The sequence below is a fragment of the Tenrec ecaudatus genome, chromosome 7, assembly GCF_050624435.1.
Source record: "Tenrec ecaudatus isolate mTenEca1 chromosome 7, mTenEca1.hap1, whole genome shotgun sequence".
Lineage (NCBI taxonomy): Eukaryota > Metazoa > Chordata > Mammalia > Afrosoricida > Tenrecidae > Tenrec > Tenrec ecaudatus.
In genome coordinates, this window is record NC_134536.1 from 72,229,090 (window position 1) to 72,249,786 (window position 20,697).

General features: G+C 42.1%; 1 protein-coding gene and 1 pseudogene across 4 annotated transcripts in view; both read left to right on the forward strand.

Annotated features, from left to right (window-relative positions):
- Nucleotides 1-20,697, forward strand: part of ASCC3 (activating signal cointegrator 1 complex subunit 3) — a 344,981-nt gene that overhangs the window by 221,351 nt on the left and 102,933 nt on the right. For all 4 annotated transcript variants that reach the window (XM_075554730.1, XM_075554729.1, XM_075554728.1 and 1 more), the window contains exon 30: nt 7,083-7,225. In XM_075554730.1, coding sequence (XP_075410845.1) covers nt 7,083-7,225 — 143 coding nt within the window. The remainder of the gene's footprint in view (nt 1-7,082; nt 7,226-20,697) is intronic.
- LOC142453086 (nascent polypeptide-associated complex subunit alpha pseudogene) lies at nt 3,522-4,134 on the forward strand (annotated as a pseudogene).

A 20,697-nucleotide genomic window follows, 5' to 3' on the forward strand; every position in this document is an offset into this window, starting at 1 on the left:
TACAATTGACTTTATTGACATGGGTGGAGCAAAATTTTCATGACCTCCATTTGCTGACACAACATAACCCCAAAAGAAACAATTGCAAACATCCTTTAATAATTGAAGTATAGAAAGTAGAAACTAAGATGATTGGAAGTCATCAAAAATGAAATGGAATGTATACAGATCTGTATCCTAGATGTTAGTGAACTTAAAATGAAATGAAGTGGCCTTTTGAATCAGAATGTTATATGGTTTACTATATGGGAAGTGATAAATATATCAGTGAATGATATCACATTCATTGTCAAAAAATTTTTCAAGATATTTTGAAATATTTCCCAGTGACAGCATAATATATGTGCACCTACAAGGTACATGAGGTAATTCAACTATTGCACTGAAACCAATGGTGAAGAAAATTACCAATTTCTGCAGTCTGAGACTGATGAAACGTACTTAAGGTGCATTATAATTACTAGTGATTGGAAACAGTCAAGATCAGTAATTGGAAAATAAAGCCTTGGTGATTATGTTAGGGTTCTCTAAAGAAGCAAAGCCAGTGTTTGGCAGGGTTCTCGGAGAAACAAAACCAGGACACTTATGATTTTATATATATATAAAAGAATAGTTTTATAGAGCAAGAGGGAATATAATGCCCAATTAGTCACACAGCAGTGCAAAGGGCTCAGTTCAACTCACTTTCATGGAACAGCTAATATACTGAGAGTCCTTCAACTCTTTCTTGGCAGCCAGTCCAAGATCAAAGAAGCAGGCAGTGGAGTCTTCCCTCAGGCAAGACAGGCAGAGTGCAAAGGCAGCAGACATCAGGGTGGGGCAGCAACAGTTAGTAGCACTAGAGCTTAGCAAAGCAGGGCCTGATGGGGTCTCAAACCAAGCAATGCACCGTGACAGAATCCACCAGGCTCAAGCTCAAGTGAAGTACATATACTTGAGCACTGCGGTGAAGCAGATCTCAAAGGAGACTCAAGCTCTAACGACAAGATGCATGAGTGGCTCAGCCCACAAGTCGTGCAGTGCATGTTTGAGGCAAAGAACTAGGTCAAGCAGCAGCACGCTGGTCTGATCTCCAGGGAAGAAGAAAGAAGGGGCAGGCCTTGCAAAGCCATTTATCTTGTCCCCTCCAGTCAAACTTCTATCTGATTAAACTCCACCCACATGTTCTTCTAGAGGCCTAGGAAGCAAAATAAACCTAACTATAACAGCCAGCAAAATACATAGAGAGATACAGAGATAATTGATATCAAGAAAATGGCCCACACAGTTGTAGAACCAGGTAAATCTAGTCTGCTCTCGAGTCTGTGGGTAAGATATTACACTGGAAGTTTCTCCTGACTCAAATAGCTTTGGAGATGGGCAGATGCCTCAACATCAGCAGAAATATTACAGATGGCAAGGACAGATCATTCCAAGGTCAGTAAACGAATCCAATGTCTGCAGATTAGATGGTAGGCTGCTCATGGCTCCCAGGATTAGTAGGCAATATGGTTGGTTGCTAGTTCAAGTCCAAAGAACCAGAGGTCCACAAGCCAGATGCCAGAGCCAGAACCAATGGGGGGAGGGGGAGCGGGAGGGGGCGGAGAGATGCTTTCTATGGCATTTATTTATGTAGGATATAGGACATATTCCAAAGAAACCTCCTGTAATTTCATCAGGACTAAGAACTGAATAAGGGATTGTACTCCATCCTAATCTTTTAACAGCTTGGCTGCTCACAGCAGATCCCTTCAAGGACTTCATCATATTGTGTACTAGGCCTCAACTGCTAAACCATGGAGAAAGCTTACCCAGTCAAGTTGACACAAAATCCAAATATCACAGTGATACAACCAGTAATAGAATTCTATAACACCACTGACCCAGTGACTGTGAATCTGTTTATCCAACAACTTAATTACACAGGGATCACATTGACTTCTCTATGAGAAGAGATGATAGAGAAGCTCAACGTCATCGGCCAAAACAAAGCCACCAGTGAGCTGCTCACATGCAGGTGCAAGTCGAAGCTGAAAAAAATTAAGACAATTCCACAAGAGACAAATACAACCATGACTATGTCCCTCCAGCAGTTAGAAACCACCTCAAGAAGGGTTTTCATGCATTGAACACTGGTGAGAAAAGTGCAGACAAGTTGTGGGATGACATCAAAGATATCATGCATTAAGAAACAAAAGGTCTTACTTAGAAGAAGCACATCAGCCTGACTGACCACGGGGTGCAGAAGGGACCAGTTATCAGACATCAAAGAACTAAAAATCATATCCGTGGGTGCCCACCTTCCTGACACGATCACTGAAGACAAATGTGTGCATGAGCAAATGTGGTGAAGAAAGCTAATGGTGCCCCGCTATCAAAAGATGTAAAGTCTGGGGGTCTTAAAGGCTTGAAGATAAACAAGCAGCCATCTAGCTGAGAACCATCAAAGTCCATATGGAAGAAGCACACCAGCCTGTCTAACTACAAGGTGTAGAAGGGACCAGTTATCAGACATCAAAGAACTAAAAATCTATGAATGGGTGCCCCACCTCCCTCATAATGATCACTGAAGACAAATGTATACATACGCAAATAGATGGTGAAGAAAGCTGATGGTGCCCGGCTATCAAAAGATATAGCGTCTGGGGTCTTAAAGGCTCGAAGATAAACAAGTGGCCATCTCGTTCAGAAGCAACAAAGCCCACATGGAAGAAACTCACCAGCCTGTGTGACCACAAGCTGTCAAAGGGATCAGGTATCAAGCATCAAGGAACAAAAAATCATATCATTGTAAATGTGGGTGAGTGCAGTGGAGACTCAAAGCCCATTGGTAGCTAACCGGACACCCCCTTACTAAAGGGTTGTGGGGAGGAGATGAGCCAGTAAGGGTACAGGGTAGCAACAATGGAACATATAACTTTCCTCTAGTTCTTAAATGCTTCCTCTCCCCCTACTATTATGATCCCAATTCTACCTTACAAGTCTGGCTAGACCAGAGGATGTACATAGGTACAGATAGCAACTGGAAACATAGGGAACCCGAGACAGATGACTCCTTCAGGATCAGTGGTAATAGTGGCGATGCCTGGAGGGTGGAGAGAATGTGGGGTAGAAAGGGGGAACTGATTGCAAGAATCTATGTGTAGCCTCCTCCCTGGGGGATGGACAGCAGAGAAGAGGGCGGGGGGAGACATCAGACAGTGTAACATATGACAAAATAATAGTAATTTATGAATTATGAGGTAGGGGGAAGTGGGGAGGGGGACGAAATGAGCAGCAGATATTAAGGGCTCAAGTAGAAGGCAAATGTTTTGAGAATAATGATGGCAACAAGTGTACATATGTTCTTGACACAATGGATGGATGTATGGATTGTGATGAGAATTGTACGAGCCCCCAATAAAATGATTAAAAAATAAATTTTAAAAAAAAGAAAAGAAACAAAAGGTCTTATGTAATAGACGGTCACAGTGTCGCTTGCTCGCTCATACACTCGCGCGCTCTCTTTCTGTCATCATCTTGGTTCCACCATCTTGTACAGAATGCCCAGTGAAGCTACAGAAACGGACCCTGCTACAGCACAGGAGTTGCCGTAGCCCCAGGCTGAGACAGGATCTGGAACAGGTTCTTAACTGTGATGAATCAGTAGCAGAGATCCAAGAGCAGGATTCCAGGCAGGCAACACACAACAAACCCAGCTGGTGGCAGCAGCTCAAATTGAGGAACCAATCAGTAAATCAAAGCAGAGTCTGTTGAAAAGAAGACACTCAGGCTATCTCCGAACTGGATCTTGGGGATGTTAAGGGGGTTACTAGAGTCACTCACTCTCCAGAAATCTAAGATTACCCTCTTTGTCATCACAAAGTCAGATGTCTCCAAGAATGCTGCTTGAGAAACCCACATAGCTTTGGGGGAACGCCAGAGCAAGGATTTATCTCAGCCAGCACAGCTAGCAGCTGCTGAGAAATTCAAATTTCAAGGGGAAACTGTCCCAAACATTCAAGATACCACCAACCTGCAACTATACAAGAAGAGAGTGAAGAGAAAGAGGCTGATAAGAGAGGGGTGGAAGTTAAGGACGTGGATTTGGTCATCTCACAAGCAAACTTAGGGAGAGCAAAGGCAGTCCTGAAAAACAGCAGCAATGTATCTTAAACCTTGTTGGATGTTTACAGTGTAACCATATGAAGATGCTATTTGTTTTCCTTCAGTGTTTCAAAAAGTGACTACAGATTGGTGTAAATGTATCAGTTTCTCTGGTTAAGTTTCGGCTCTGGTTAGATGAAACAAAACAAATTGTGAGAAGATCTAATTTTCCATCAACTGAGGAGAACACATAGAGGAGGAAGTTTCTTTTCTTTTTTAAATAAATCATTTTATTGGGGTTCCTACAGCTCTTAAAACAATCCATACTTAACATCCATTGTGTCAAGCATATTTATAAAACTGTATCCAGCACATTTGTGCATATATCGCCATCATCATTTTCAAAACAATTTCTTTCTACTTGAGCCCTTGGTGTCAGCTCATTTTTCCCTCCCTCCCCCACAATCCTGCCCTCATAAACTCTTGATAAATTATCTTCATGTTTCAAATCGTTTGTTGTCTCCTTTCACCCACATTTCTGTTCGTCCCCCTACAGGGCAGGTTATATGTCGATCATTGAGATTAGTTCCCCGTTTCTGCCCCTCTTCCCCCACCTTCACTCTACCTTCATGATGTCCCTACTCCCATTACTGTACCTGAGGGGTTTGTCCTTTCTGGATCCCGTGTGTCAAGAGCTCTTATCTGTAGCAGTCTACCAGCTCTGGTGTAGCCGGCTTTCTAAAGTAGAACTGGGGTCGTAATAGTGGGGGAGAGGAAGCATTAAAGAACTAGAGGAATGTGGTATGTTTATTTGGTATTTTACTGCACCCTGACTGGCTCATCACTTCCTGGTGACCCTTCTGTGAGGGGATAGCCAGTTGCCTACAGATGGGCTTTGGGGCTCCACCCGGACCCCCATCATTCACATTAATATAATTGTGTGTTTGGGGTCTTCTGATATCTGATCCCATTGACACCTATGATCACACAAGTGGTGTGCTTCTTCCATGTGGGCTTGGTTGCTTCTCAGCTGGATGACTGCTTATTTACCTTCAAGCCTTTAAGACCCCCGTCTAATATATCTTTGGGAGTGCATTCTTCTGGGGAGGGGTCCATGTAGCTGGGATTGGGGCCAGGCCTCATTTCCCCTATTTTCGCTCCTTCATGCTGGTATGTTCCCCTCAAGGCTTGGCACCCAGGTTGAGATCTGGTCCTTCTCATCCTTTCCTGTGGAGATATAAACGATACCCTCCCCGTGTGGGGGCTAGTGCCCTGCTCCCCCACTGACCACGTCCACAGAGGAAGTCTTCATGGCCCTCCCTTCTTAGAGATTTTTCATCAGTTACCCTGTCCAATGATCTGTCTAGAACCACTTAGCCCTCTAGTATCATTGATTATGCAAGCAGAACTATATCAGAAACACAAGTCAGGAATAGGAAACTCAGCCCAAGACTTAATATGGATAGCTCTTAATGGAGAATCTCAGCCTTTAAATTCCTCCTTCCTCAGTAGCTTAGAACAGAACTTAAAGCAGACATTGTTAAATCTTTATTGCCCTACATAAAATTAGGCCCCCTGAGTGGAACAATATCATTCATATACATGCAAGTTAAATATAGCTGAAGATAATCCACACAATTACAGCAATACTTTGACAGCTGCCAGAGGTTTAATCAAGATTCATAAGATGACTTGGAACAAGGAATATTGTTGTTCCTGTCAGGTAGATATTGGCTGAAAGCAGAGAGAACCAGGAAGATGTATACTGTTGTATTGACAGTGCCAACACATTCAACCATGTGGATCATAAACTATAGATGGCTTTGAGGAAAATAGAAATTCCAGAACACTTCATTATGCTTAGTCAGAACTTGCACATTTGAATCAAGATTCGGATCAAGGGGCAGTTATGCGAACAGCACAAGGGAATACTGCCTGGTTTGGAATTAAAAAAAAATGTGTGATGGGGTTGTAGTCTCTCATCACACCTGTTGAATCTGTATGTTGAACAAATAACTAGAGAGACTAGATTACATGAAGAATAATGTGACTTTGAAGTTTTCTTGCTTAGATCCAAAATCAGTGATCGTGGAAGCAGCAGTCAAGAGATCACAAGATCTCTTGCATTGGATAAATCTGCTGCACAAACCCTCTTCAGAGGGTTGAAAAGTAGGAAAGTTATTCTAAGAACTATGGTACCCTGACCCAAGCCATGGCATTTTCAATTACCTCGTGTACATGTGGAAGTTAAACACTGAATGAAGGAAGGAAGGAAGGCCAGAGAAGAACTGATGAGTTTGAATTGTGGTGCTGGATAATAATACTGAAAGTCCGTTGGACTGTAAAAATGTCAAACAAATCTGTTTGGAAGAAGTATGGCCAGAGTGTTCCTTACAGGCAAGGATGGCAAGACTTTGTCTTAACGTACTTCAGGCATATTGTCAGCAGAGAGAAGGACATCACTCTTGGTAACGTAGAGGGACGATGAAAAGAGTGGCCCTCGATGAGATGGACTGACACGGGGGCTGCGTCTGTGGGCTCAAGCACAGGCGCAGTTGTGAGGATGGCATGGGACTGGGGAGTGTTTGTTCTGTTAGACGTAGTATTGCTGTGCGTCTGAACTAACTAGATGGCGCCTAACAACAACAAAATGAGCCAGACTCCGCTTACTGGCACTGAGTTTGGATGAATTTAAGTAATAACCTAGTTTCTCCACACATAAAATGAGCACAATAATAAAACCTGCCTCATAAGGTTTTTTTATGAAGCTGAGATGAATTAAAGCAGAGAGTTTACATAGCAGGATTCGCTAGTGTTCCCTTCTGTGTGCACGAGGTGTCTCTGGGTTGGAGGTGACTCAGTAGAACCTAATAAGAACAGGTGTACTCAGCATCTCTCTTTCTCATTTGCCCAGCATGTTGTGAGCTCCATAGAGTACCTGTAATCAACATTGGTAATGTACCCATATTGTAATAATTGGATTTTGATATGTGATTTACCTTTTTATTTTCAAACAGCAATTAGAAGCCATTCACCTGCCAAACCTGTTTTGATATTTGTCTCGTCAAGACGGCAAACTCGCCTGACTGCTCTAGAATTGATAGCCTTTCTGGCTACTGAAGAAGATCCGAAACAGTGGTTGAACATGGATGAAATAGAGGTAAGCAGCATATTTTATCTCCACTTCTCATATATGTCAGGTATGTTGTTATAATGGAAATTACACACTTAGCTATATTTAGTTTTCATTGATACTAAAAATACAGGATAACATTATGGACATTTGGAAATATACAAAGAGGATCTCTGCAAGGCTATGCACATCCCTGGTCCACAGTCATTGACAATTCACTGGAGCCTTAATCCACGTGTTTTCCCCTTTACTTTTTCTTCTTAACTGAAGCCACTTTTTAAGTGGGTCAGAATGGAGATCAGATGACATTACATTTTAACCTAACTGTGTCTGCCATATCAACTTTACACAATGCTCTTTGTGTGTTAACATGGCTGGCCTGATAAAGTCCCTCGACTGTGGTCAGAGAGGTTTCCCTGGAGGCTCCATGTGAGTGTGGCCCTTGCAGATGGATTTTGGGCTTCAGCAATACTATGAACTGCAGTGCTGTCGTGCATATCCTTCTGCAAACCAAGTGTTCATGGTTTAAACTCTGATGTCATTCCCTCCCTTGGATTTGGATTTTATTATTTAGAATATTTAGATCACTCAGGTTGATAAACTTCTTCCATGTGGACTTAGTTGAAGCCTCACTGAGATTGCTGCTTTTTTAAACATAAGCCTATTAGACCCGAGACACCCGACTTTCTGTGCTGGCACCATCTAGCTTCTTCCCCACACTTTGCTTTAGCACCCATATCTTCATGAATCTCTTCCTGAGGGTGACCACCAAGCAGGGCCTTGTCATAAGAACTAATTGTTCTTAGATTGGGGTTGTAGTTCCGTGCAAGCCCAAAGTCCATTCATATAGCTGTGATTTATATGTGTCTCTGGTTCACCATAGAGACTGGTTTACCTTAGAGACAGCTTTTTATGCCACGTTATCTATCATTTCCCTGGGACATAAGGTAATTCCATTGGTATTGTCCTAATTTAGCCAATGGTATGAATTTAAAACACAGTTGAACAAAGGAAATTATATAATCTATAGCCCAGCTTCAGACTGTAATGCATGAATTGTTGATTTTTACAGATTGAGCCCTGAGTGAGTGGACATCATTTAACAGTGAGGATTGGTGATAGGGCAAAACTTTCAATAATATTTGTTGATAGTGACAGAATCACACTTACCGGATGAATACATGGCATACTAAAGTAAGGAGGGCATTGATAGAGTAAGTACATGGTGGTCCCAGCCCACCATTCATTGGGCACCCTCCAGGAAAGAGATCCAAACCAACATCCAACGACGGCCAGCTGTATACCCTTGGGATAGCAGTCATATGCTTGTTTTCACTCTGGGAAGTCCGAACCTTAAGTTGAAGGGCTACAGGTGAGTTTGAGATGAAGCCCAGTCCCCTAGTGGGGTTTCCACATCAAGCCCTTCTGGTGTGGCTTAATAAGGATGTTGTTTGCATTAAAGAACAGAGTCTAAAGTCCCAGTAATCTGTAGAACGAGGTCTCAATCACCAAAGTCTAGATAGAAACAAGGTCCAAGTAATCATTTGGGAACACACTACCAGGTATATTCTCCCCTTGGGTTCTATATAAGTCTTGTTAAGCGTTTTTTCACAAAGGGAAGTTACTTCATCCTGTTTTCCTATCTTCCTTTCGGAGACATGCATGCTCCCCTCCCCTCATCTTGACTTGAATTGCCTGTAAGGTCCTCTTATCTTCTCTTTTTCTATGTGATTTATATGTGTGTTCAAAATACCTCCTCAGAGTGACACTTCTTTGTTCAAAACATTTGATATTCTTGTCAAAGTAGTTTTCTCCTTATATGATGTAATTAGTATGTCTGTTATAAAGCCAAACTAGTATCTTCACTTCGGTGTCAAATAATGAGGAACATATCTGTAGGATATTGGCAGTATATTGTATGTGCAGCATCTATTTAGCGTTCTTATTTTCTCTTGTGTCTTATTCTTAAAAGTGTTCCAATTGGAGACTTCTCTTTGAAGTCCAGGTACAAGGTACATACCTGTTGAAGACAGATTTGGATATTTGCTGAAAGTGCATGGAGACCGGACATTTAGCACGTGTGTGACTCAGCTTAACGTCCACTGTGAGCCGCGTGTGCTCTTCCCAGCTGTAGTGCAACCCTGTTTTCTGGGTTTTTTTGGGGGGTTTGGGTTATTTTGTTGTTGGTATTTTTGGTTTTGTTTCCATTTTTTCCATTTTATCCTATCAGACCTAGGGACTATAGATAATTCAGCTGTTTTGTAAAATTACTTCTCTATTTTGTAATTTTCTATCACTACCAAATGTCATTGGAAACTATGGAATTTACTTGCATGGTTCTGCTATTTTTAGGGACTTAAATTATTAAAACTGAACAATTGGAAATTATGTCATTTCCAGGTATTTAGTTGTACCAATCACATCTCAAGAAAAAGAGAACTGAGGCTTTATTTTATAAGATCAGTATTGCAATTTATTACTATATAAATTCTATCTGAATGTGTCAAAACTTAGGAAGCAAATATTTCCAATTTTGAACTCCTAGATAATTACCTTCAAATAGCCTTTCTCACATTTTTATTTTTACATGGTTATATTCCAAAATGTTTAGACTGGTAGTTTAGTGACTATGCCTGTTGCTGCTTCCTGTATAGTATCAAATTAGTATTCTGTGCTAAGACAGTAATGCTCTGGTTGGGACTCCAGTGTTGACAACCTGAGCATGTGAAGGAGGCAAGTGGACACAGTAGGAGCTACCATGGTAGCTGTGGAAGAACGTGCTGTGTCTTATGGCGCAGCATCTAAATACTTGTCAGATTGTGTGCTCTTGAGATCTGTCTGTGGACACGGAGCAAAAGGAAGGGGTGAGGAGAGAAAAGGCAAAGTAGAAGAACATGACAAGAACAGCGAGGTGTGCTCTGTTTTATACTTTGACCCTTGGCAAAATCAAATTGAATTATTAATTTATCTTCTTAGCCAAATATAATCAAAAGTAGAATACACAGAATAGAAAGATAGCTTCAAAAGTATTACTGATACAAATCCAGGAAATTCCCAAAGTAATTCCCTTTAATGTTCATAATTAAGCACATTCATTGATTTTGAAAGTTCTTGGGCAGATGCGGCCATATCAGTAGGCTCTCTATTCCACATTTCCCCGATAATCTCAAGACTCATATCATTGAGTCTTTCTCTCAGATTTTAAGTTCAAGATAGAAACATATGAGGGCCTGAGCGTGACTGTCCATTAGGAAGCAGACAAAGGGAATATTTTCACCCATTGGCTTCTGTAGTTTTTTCTCTCCCCGAATTCATTCAGACACCATTGTCCACATACATTCTCACTAAATAAAAAGAAGAAAAAATGAATTCTCTTTGCAAAACAACCCTCCTCCAAATTCACACATTCCATCCCGAATGGGAGAGAACCTAATATCTACTTCATCCCACACTAGGAAATCTTGATCACTCTATTATATTGATTTATTCTCTTTGATTCTTTTGAAATCGCATCTCAGTATTTCCTATCCAGTTGACAAAAGTATAGTTTCTCTCCACCTACTCATGCAGTCTTCAGTCATGGAGATTACAAGGGAAAACAAGAAAAGGGGGCTGCAAGGAAGAAAATATGGATAGGAGCCACAATATTGTACTTGACCATTGGCCCAAACAGCTTTTTTTTTTTTCTTTAACATTCAGGGTACATATGCTTACTTAATCCCCCTATTTTTTTAAATGTTTTATTAGGGCCTCATACAACTCTTATCACAATCCATACATACATCAATTGTGTAAAGCACATCTGTACATTCATTGCCCTCATCATTTTCAAAACATCCGCTCTCCACCCAAGCCCCTGGCATCAGCTCATTTTCCCTCCTACCCCCTCCCTCATGAACCCTTGATAATTTACATATTATTATATTGTCATATCTTGCACTGTCCGACATCTCCCTTCGCCCACTTCTCTGTTGTCCATCCCCCAGGGAGGAGGTTATTTGTCGATCCTTGTAATCGGTTCCCCCATTCCAACTTATCCTCCCTCCACCCTCCCAGTATCGCCACTCTCACCACTGGTCCTGAAGGGATCACCCACCCAGGATTCCCTGTTTTCCCAGTTCCTGTCTGTACCACTGTACATCCTCTGGTCTAGCCAGATTTGTAAGGTAGAATTGGGATTATGATGGTGGGGAGGAAGTATTTAGAAACTAGAGGAAAGTTGTATGTTTCATCGTTGCTACATCACACCCTGACAGCTTGTCTCCTCCCCCAGACCCTTCTGTAAGGGGATGTCCGGTAGCCTACAAATGGGTTTTTGGTCTCTACTCCGCACTCCCCACCTTTCACAATTATATGATCTTTTGTTCTGATGCTGCCTGATACCTGATCCCTTCGACACCTCATGATCACACCGGCTGGTGTTCTTCCATGTGGGCTTTGTTGCTTCTCAGGTAGATGGCCCCTTGTTTACCTTCAAGCCTTAAAGACTTCAGATGCTATATCTTTTGATAGCCAGGCACCAGCAGCTTTCTTTGCCACATTTGCTTATGTACTCATTTGTCTTCAGCGATAGTATCAGGGAGGTGAGCACACCATGATAAGATTTTTTGTTCTTTGATGCCTGATAACTGATCCCTTTGGCACCTGTGATCACGCAGGCTGGTGTGCTTCTTCCATGTGAGCTTTGTTGCTTCTGAGCTAGATGGCCGCTTGTTAACTTTCAAGCCTTTAAGACCTCAGACGCTATATCTTGTGATAGCCGGGCACCATCAACTTCACCACATTTGCTTATGCACCTGCTTTGTCTTCAGTGATTGTGTCGGGAAGGTGAGCATCATGGACTGCCAGCTTAGTAGAACAAAGTATTCTTGAATTGAGGGAGTACTTGAGTGGAGGCCCAATATCTTTCTGCTACCTTAATTCTAAACCTATAAATATATGCACATAGATCTATTTCTCCATCCTCATAGATAAATATATTTACATATGTACATGGCTTTATTTAGACCTCTATAAATGCCCTTTGCCTCTTAGCTCTTTCCTCTATTTCCTTTGACGTTCCTCTTGCCCCACTATCATGCTCAGTCTTTATTTGGGTTTCAGTAACTCCTCTTGGTTACATTACCCTTGATCACGCTCTACCAGGCCTCCTACACCTTCCTCACCACTGATTTGGATCACTTGTTTTCCCTTGTCCTTTGGTTTGTTAACACCACTAGCTTTTCCCCCACTTCCCTATCTCCCATGTCCCCCTGGAACTGTCAGTTCCATTGTTTTATCCAGATTGTTCATCCAGCCTATCTTATTTAGACAGACCTGAGGAGATAATAACATGCATAAAAACAAGACAGAGCAAAAGCAAGCAACAATATACAACAAAACAACAACAAACTAATGACCAAAAAAACAAAACACAAGAAAGAAAAGTTTGTAGTTGTAGTTAGTTCAAGGATCATTTGTTGGCCTTTAAGAGTGTTTTCCAGTCCAGTCTGTTGGGGCACCAAACCCTGGCCCCAAAGTCCACCTTTGGCATTCCCTGGGGACTTCACTGCTCTATTCCTTTTCTGTTCTGTTTCACCCCCTTAGTGTTTTGCCTTGGTGTGGCGGCATCAGATCAGACACAATTCCCACACAGTGTCTCTGGTGTTGTCCCCTGTAGGGCTATGGGTCAGTGAGGGACATCGTGTCTCATAGTGGGGCCGACCGTGTGGTCCTCTCGGTGGACTGGCTGCTCTGAGCGGGAACATCCTCCACAAGGCCTGGTGGGCCAGCATGTGCTCCACTCTCCCTTCCTCCCCCTCTGCTCCCGTGTGCTCCGATCAGAAATGTCCCTCTCCCAGAGCTGTAGATTCAATGCCATCCTCTGAAATAAGTTCTTCTAGGGGGAGGGGCAGGTGTCCACATAGTTAGGATTGGGGCAGGCCCCTCCAAACAGCTATTTTTTCATTAAGTAAGTTTCCCCACTATCTGTTTCCTAATTTTTCTTTAGTCAACACCTAATATAATCCATCAGAGTCATCTACACCTACATTCCTGAGGAATTAAAAGTTGGATTTTAGCTTATGCTTAATATATGTTATTTTTATTGGTGACCAGAGAGTCAACTGCAAGTAGTACAACAGAGCAAAACATTACCTGCTCCTGTGCCATCTTCATGAGCATTAGCTTACTCAAGTTCATTCTTGTGGCCACTTTTGTTTTTGTTTTTTTTTGAGTGCCTTCCAACCCTTATGGACCGACCTTCCAGAACTATCTCAAACAGTATTTTAGGGTGACTCAGAGTTTTCTTTGGTTAATTTTTGGAAGTAGATCACCAGATCTAAATCCATCTTAATCTGGAAAGTCTGATGAAACCTGTCTATCGTGTGTGACCCTGTAACATTTTTTGAAAGACCAGCATCATAATGTCTATGCAAATGGTCACAGAACACCAAACTGGCAGGTGGGTGGTGGACTTAAAATATAGCAAAGCAAACACCTTCAAGGATTTCACTGGCGTCCATGTGAGTTTCCCAAAGCTCTTATTGTGTCACAATGCTTCAGTTTATTCAGGATAAGACACCCCAAGCTACATGTTTGACCACATTTTGCTTTTTCCCACTTTACATGTACCCTGAGTGCCTCAAGCGACCACATGGCTGGTTCTGCTTCTGGGTAAATTGTCATATCTCTTGGATATTAAAGCCTCCAAACCAGCAAAGGTAAAGTTGTAGGAAAGGAAACAGTCCCCCCCCCCCCCGGTTACCCGTATTCCAACTGACTGCTCTTCTAGACAAAAGGGAGGTTATTGGTTCATGTGAAGCTGTCTACGCTCAGGAACCTTACACAGGGCTGTACTGAGTCGGAGTCTGCTGGGTGTCATTGGGTGGGGAAGTGACTATCATCACAAAGAGCACAAACCCACCTTCCCTTCCTGGTTCCTGGACTGTGTGTGCTGGCAAAGAGAGAAAGTTAATCATGCACTGGGTCAAAGCTTCAGCACCTACGACACAAGGTAACACCCCAGTCTTGCCAAGGTATTTTCTCCCAGACGCCCCTCTCAGTCTTTAAGAAGTCTTTTTTTTCTTTCTGTGAGTGCAGCTATTTCTGGATGAGAAGAAATGTAATAAAACCATTATACCTCATTGCATCAGCTCACTGTCTTCTTTTCTCTAGAAATTGAACTCCTTAGGAACAAAATTTTAAAAGATGTCATAAGAGAACTTAATTCATTTAATAATTCTGCCCCAGTTCTCCTGACAGAACCATGATGGGGCGAGAAAAGAGACTCCAAATCTGAACATGTCTATTGTGTTGCAGATAAGTAGATTTGCACTCTCTGATAGAAGGCCTTAGGTTTAATCTCCTTACAACCAAGTAATTATCTGAATCTGTGGGCCTGGCAGTTTGTAATGATCCCAGGTTAGTTTCTTTTGGTAACTGCTAGGTACTGAGCAATGGCAGTGGTTGTCTGCCTCAAAAATGAAAAACCCTCATCTTTTCTACCTTGACCATTTTGTAGATATTGCCACTAAACCAGACAGAAGAGCCAGCCTGCCTGTTAGCCTTTAGAAAGGAAAGCTGCCGTCAAGCTAATTCCACTGTAGATCACTTCTAAGGTTTTCTCTCACAGAGCAGCTGTTGGCTTTGCCTGCTGTCCTCGCATTGCTCAGTGCCAGGCTTGTCCACAGCCCACTCTCTCTCCCGTGGAGAGTGCCTCAGAACTTGTCATTTGTTCCCTCTGCAAGTAGCAGCAGTATCTGCAATGTGTTCTTACTGGTAAGCCTCCTCAGGGGATCCACCTAGTCTTTTCTTCTGGGACCATTCTAGAAGTTCATCCACAAACAAGCTTGCCCTGCCTTCCTTCGGTCTGTCTTTTAACAATATCCGTGCCATGCTCCTGTCATCTGTTCATTAAGAATGCACAGAACAGAGTGGCTCATTCACTTATATAATCGCGGTCTGGGGGTAAAATGTTAGATACTTAAGACCCTACTTTTATTCTTTACCCAGAAAGCAGTACTGCGGTACTACCACATTATTAAAGCCTACTGGACATGGAATTGCTGGACATGGAATTGTTTTCCTCCCATTAACTTGACATAAGAAATATGCTCTGGGGCCTAGGTGGGCTGAAGGTAGAGATAGTATGTCAGAAGTTGGCTTGTACAGGGCATGTTTATGAATTACCTTTCCACACAAGCCTCTGATTTGGTTCTTTGACATCTGTTTATGGATTGTTGTTAGACACAGCCAGACTTATAGCTGGATAGATCACATCGTATCCCATTCATGTTCAGCAGCATTGGTTGTTCTGTCACATGAATATCAAGGATTCAGGTTTTTATTTTGTTTTGTTAAAAATCATAATCCTCTACCTCAATAGGTAACCCTTGCTAGAATATGTATTTATTCATATGACAGACATGTTTTTATGAAATGCCCACTACTTCCGAGCATTGTGCTAGGTAACTGATAATAGTTGTCAAAGAATCTTAAGTATCAAAGACAGACTAACAATAATCAATAAAATATTATAAATTATAAAATTGCTGTGAAGGAAATAAAAAAGAAGTGAGATCAAATAAGAGAATGGGAGTTTACTTGATAGGGTAAGACCTCCTTACGGAACTGACCTTCAAGCTGAGTTCCAAAGAATGACGAACGTACTCAGCTGTGCTGAGAGAGGCCACCAGTATTTCAGCTCAAGGAACAGTGTGCCAAAGCTGCTGAGGAGTCCCGTTGGGAAGGAGCAGAGTAAGCTAGGAGGAGCATAGCGCAAGGCCTTTTTCTATATCTTTCTGTGTATCGCATACTTTTCTAAGAAGCAGAAGGGCGCAGTCATGAATAAAATAAATTTCTTGCCCTTGGGGAGTCAACATTCTAGTGAGCGGAATAGACAATAGATACATAAATAAATTTTTATGGTGAAAAACTAATCAGAGTAAAGAGAGAAGTAATTGTCGGACAGTGTAAGAACTGACAAAATAATAATAATTTATAAATTATCAAGGGTTTATGACGGGGGCGGGGGATGAGCCGATATCAAGGGCTTAAGTAGAAAGTAGAAAGCAAATGTCTTGAGAATGTTGATGGCACAGATGTGCAAATGTGCTTGACACAATGGATGTATGTATTGTGATGAGTTTTACGAGCCCACAATAAAATGATTTTTTTAAAGAGAGAAGTAATCAAGGTAGCACATTAATATGAATTAAGAAAGTCTCTCTGAAGGAAGCAAGTCAAGCAAACATTGAGAGGAGGCGTGTCCAGGACAGCGAAGATTTTAAACTAGACAGATTACACGGCCCAATTCACATTTGAAGATCGCTTTTGCCTGCTAAATGGCAAATGCTTTAAAGAGGAGTCAAGTGGAATTGAGGGTGGTGACCTGGGGCCACCTACAGGAGATGGCATTGGAAATGAAGAGAGACGTTTGGACTACGATCAGTAGGAATGGAGAGTAAGAAGAGGAAAGGAATCAAGAATGGCTCTTCAATAGTAAATGAAATATTGGGGTACATAATGTGGGGGGGGGTCAGATGCCCACAGCCATCTTCCCTGAAGGCAGTCCCCGCCAGACTGCTGTCTCCCCACACCACGGGGGGGGGGGGGGGGGGGGGGGGGGCCTGGGGCCATTAGCTTGGTTCCTGTAGGTGGAGTTCACACCCCACCGATAATGGTCTCTATCAGTTGAGCCAGGGAACAGGTCAAACCGGCTCTGTGACATCCAAAGTTAGGCTGCCATCCTGTATCTAGGATCGCCCATCTTGCCACGTGTATGCCCCCAAAACCTCCTCTTCCTATTATGTGGATATCCCTAGATCACCCTCGCCCATTACTACTTATAGCACAACCCCTTCCTGTGACGTAGGTCCTCACCTGTAATTAGGGGGCTTGCATGTCCCCAGAGAATATAAAAAGCCTGGGCTAGCATTAAAGTCTCGCCCTCTCTCCTTGTGGACCACCAAGCGGGGCTGAGGTGAGCATGCTACCATGAATCGTGTCTGACTCCATTTATTTCAATACTTCTCTTCTATCTCTCATGCTCTCTATAGCTTTACTATGATCTTACTTATCACTGTGCAATTGTGCCTACCAGACCAGTAATGATGTGTTAGGGGCTGGCTTCCCCTGACACATAATGGTGTCATTTGCTGCAATAAGGGAGGCTGACAGTGAAAGATGAAGGGAGGGAGACAGATTTGAGCTAGAAAAAGAACCCAAAGTTTTCAGTTAGGTGTATTAGGTTGTATGTCCACCACGTTCAAACGGCGATCTCTCGGCGAACGGATATAGAAGTAGTGTGAACGATCCAGAGTGTGTCAGAGAGGTGAACATATTAGTAGAATAGCAAATCAAAACTCTCTGCCATCTAGTCAGCCAAGACCATGAAGAGGGTTTCCAAAACTGTACATCTTTATGGGAACAGACGGCCTCATCTTTCCTCCTGGGAGTGGTTAGTGGGCTTGAACTGATGACGTTTTGGTTAAACAGCCCAACACCTAACCTACAGTGCCATGAGGGCTCAATTAGTAGCGCAGAAATAGCATTCAAACCCAAGTGAACACCTGAGACCCTCGGGCCAAGAATGGAGAAACAAGACAGGTATTGCAGTGTGACTATATCAATTATCTCGTAGTGCTATAACAGAAAAGTTACAAGGGATTATTTTTTCTCACAGTTTAGGAGCTTAGAAGTCTGAATTCAGGTCACTGGAACCAGGGGCCATCTTTCTATGTCTCTGCCAGCTCTAAAGGAAGATCCTTGCCTCTTCTGAAGTTTTGCTCCTATGACTATCATTTTCATGTAACTCAACATCTCTTCCCTTATCTCTATTCTGTTCCCCCAAATACTTGTTTAATCTTTTTATATCTCAGAGAAGAATAATTTAAGCCGCATCCTATAATAACTCTGCCTTATTAACATTACAAAAATAACCCAGTCCCAAATGAGATTTTAACCACAGCTAGGATGTATAAGCAGCATTTGGGGAGAGCACAGTTTACTGTTGCGTTAACTTCAGTAGAGACGACGAGCTGACTCCTACCATGGACAGCTACAACACTGTAGAAGAGAGCCTCGCCTCGCAGAGGCAGGAATACACATGCTAGAGGGAGGTTGAGTGGAATAAGGACAGAGACACGCTTAGCAGGTTTATCCCATGGAGATCCTAGACAAATTGACCAAGATTTCAGTGATCTGTGTAAACGGAAGCCATTTTGAAAAGGGTTACATGGGGAAAGAGGATGAAATGGAAGCAGCTAAGACACGTGCTCCATCTAGACCCGTTTAAACTTGTTCTCATCCAGTGTGTAGCAAGTATGGCCTGTCAGCTCCCACCAGCAGTGCAGTGCCGCCCCAGGTGCCTGAGTCAATGATTCTAGCATCTGGATAGTTGCCAGGTGGCACTAAAAGGTAAAAAGCGGGGGGGTGGGGGGGAGGGGGGAGGCTCTCCTGAGTGCTAGTTACTGGTAAATCAGAAAAGACGGTCACTATCTCATCGTGCACACCTTGAATGAGATGTCATACCTATGGAGGGAGAGAAGATTTTTGAATGGAAATTCGACTTTATTCTCTCCCTCGCTCCCCTGTGGACCTTGTCAGTTAGCAGCAGAGTCACCGCTCTCTTTCTCTACAATATTTAGTGAGTCCAACCCCCCAACCAAACTCCCTACCACTGAGTTCATTCCAACTCAAAGATAGAAGAGAATCGCTGTATGCAGTGTCTGAGACTGAGGCGATGGACAGCCTCATCTTCCCACAAAAGAGCTAGTGGTGTGGATCCAGCTTGCAGGGAGCTTAGCATTTAACCCATTGCAGCACCAGGTAGCTAAATTAAATATGCATCAAAAAGCACCAGCCACTTTGGTCTAAGCAAATGAAAATGAATTAGAATTCTGCAGGGCGTCTTGTCCTAAAGTTCTTAGACCACTATGTTCTAAGTTGTGTTCTGAAGTCTGCATTGTTCCCAAAAGGTGGATCTGCAACAGGATATGCAATTGCTTTCTTACTAGAGGGCGCCATGGCAGAATACATGTGGAGGTAACATGATGGCCAGAGGCTGACATGTGATGAGCAGGAAGAGTTAGGAAAGAAGGCATGGAAATGTGGCGAGGACGTGGGATAAGTGATCGGACATTGTGGGGATTGCAGTCACTGACATGAAATAAAATGTGTATGAATTATTGAATGAAAATTCTGTTTACTCTGAAAACATCCAACTGACAGTGAAAAGGTTTTTTTTGTTTTGTTTTTCTTTTTCTAAAAAATGAATTCCTTGGGACAGCAGAATAGTACAGTTAAACTTTATAAATTCCAACTATTTGCCTGGAAGGCTCATCTAAATTAAGCAACACTATTAAATTGTTCATTTGAATTTGCACTGTACTTCAAAGGGGTTCATGAAAAGTTACTATAGGTGTACAGGTAAAAGTCTTAGCTAAACAAGACGGATAACAGTTTCACAAGCTTAAATACTAGGAAAATGTTCTTACAGGTTTGAAAAGTTGATTGTTTTATGGTAAAAATGAGTAATCCAGCCTTACAAAGATGAACTTTTGTCTGGCTTTGCTCAAAACTCCCACAATGTCAGATTTGGTGGAATTTCTACTAAAGATAGTTTGACTTTTTTTCTATCTTTGATTCATTTGCCAGTTCAGTGAGATAAGCGTGTTGACCTCTGAGGAAAGAGCACCTAGTAGCAGGATTTGAAATAAACTTTGCAATTGTTGAAAATGAGAAAATAAATCATGTTTAATACAGAGTTAACCATCTCATTTTTATTTTGAAGGATGTTGTGTGATGTTGGATGTTTGGGTTATCTTTTGTTTTCTCCAAAATCAAACTAAAATTGATTGACCTTATAGTGTAGAATCCCTACTCCAAGGGCTTTCTGCCTTGATCAGTCTCTACTGAGACTGAGCTGGCCAGTAAAGTAAATACTAGGGTGAGAGATTGTCCAAACAGACATTATCTGCAAATATGGTGACCATTGGCTATTAGAATGCATCTGAAACTCATGGAGTATTTTATAATTGAGAATAGCCAAATAGTACACATGACACGCAAGATAGGAAGTTGTTGTATTTTATGTTGACTTAGTTCGTGTCAAGCCTGTCCTCCCTAAAGAAAGAAGTGAAGCTCTTAGTGTAATCGTGGATATATTTCTTTTAGTTCACAAAGGGTTTACATGATCTCATTTCATCATGAGTTTGGTGAGGGTAGTGACAGTTATATCAGTTTTACAGATGCGGAAGCTGAGTTTAGAAGAGTTAAGTGATTTTCTCAATAACAGAAAGCTATCAAGTGGTTAATTGGGGACTCTAAGACAGCTAATGCAGAGCCTGCCAAATAGTAAATGAAGTCATTGACAACACACTAGCTGGGAGAGATCAAAACATCACATAGGAGAGCTGTCCTCGACAAGGACAGAGATGCAGTAAACGTAGAGAGAGGACTCAACAGCTAAAATATTCCCCCCATAGCAAACAAACAAGAGTTGTTCCAATGCAAATCAT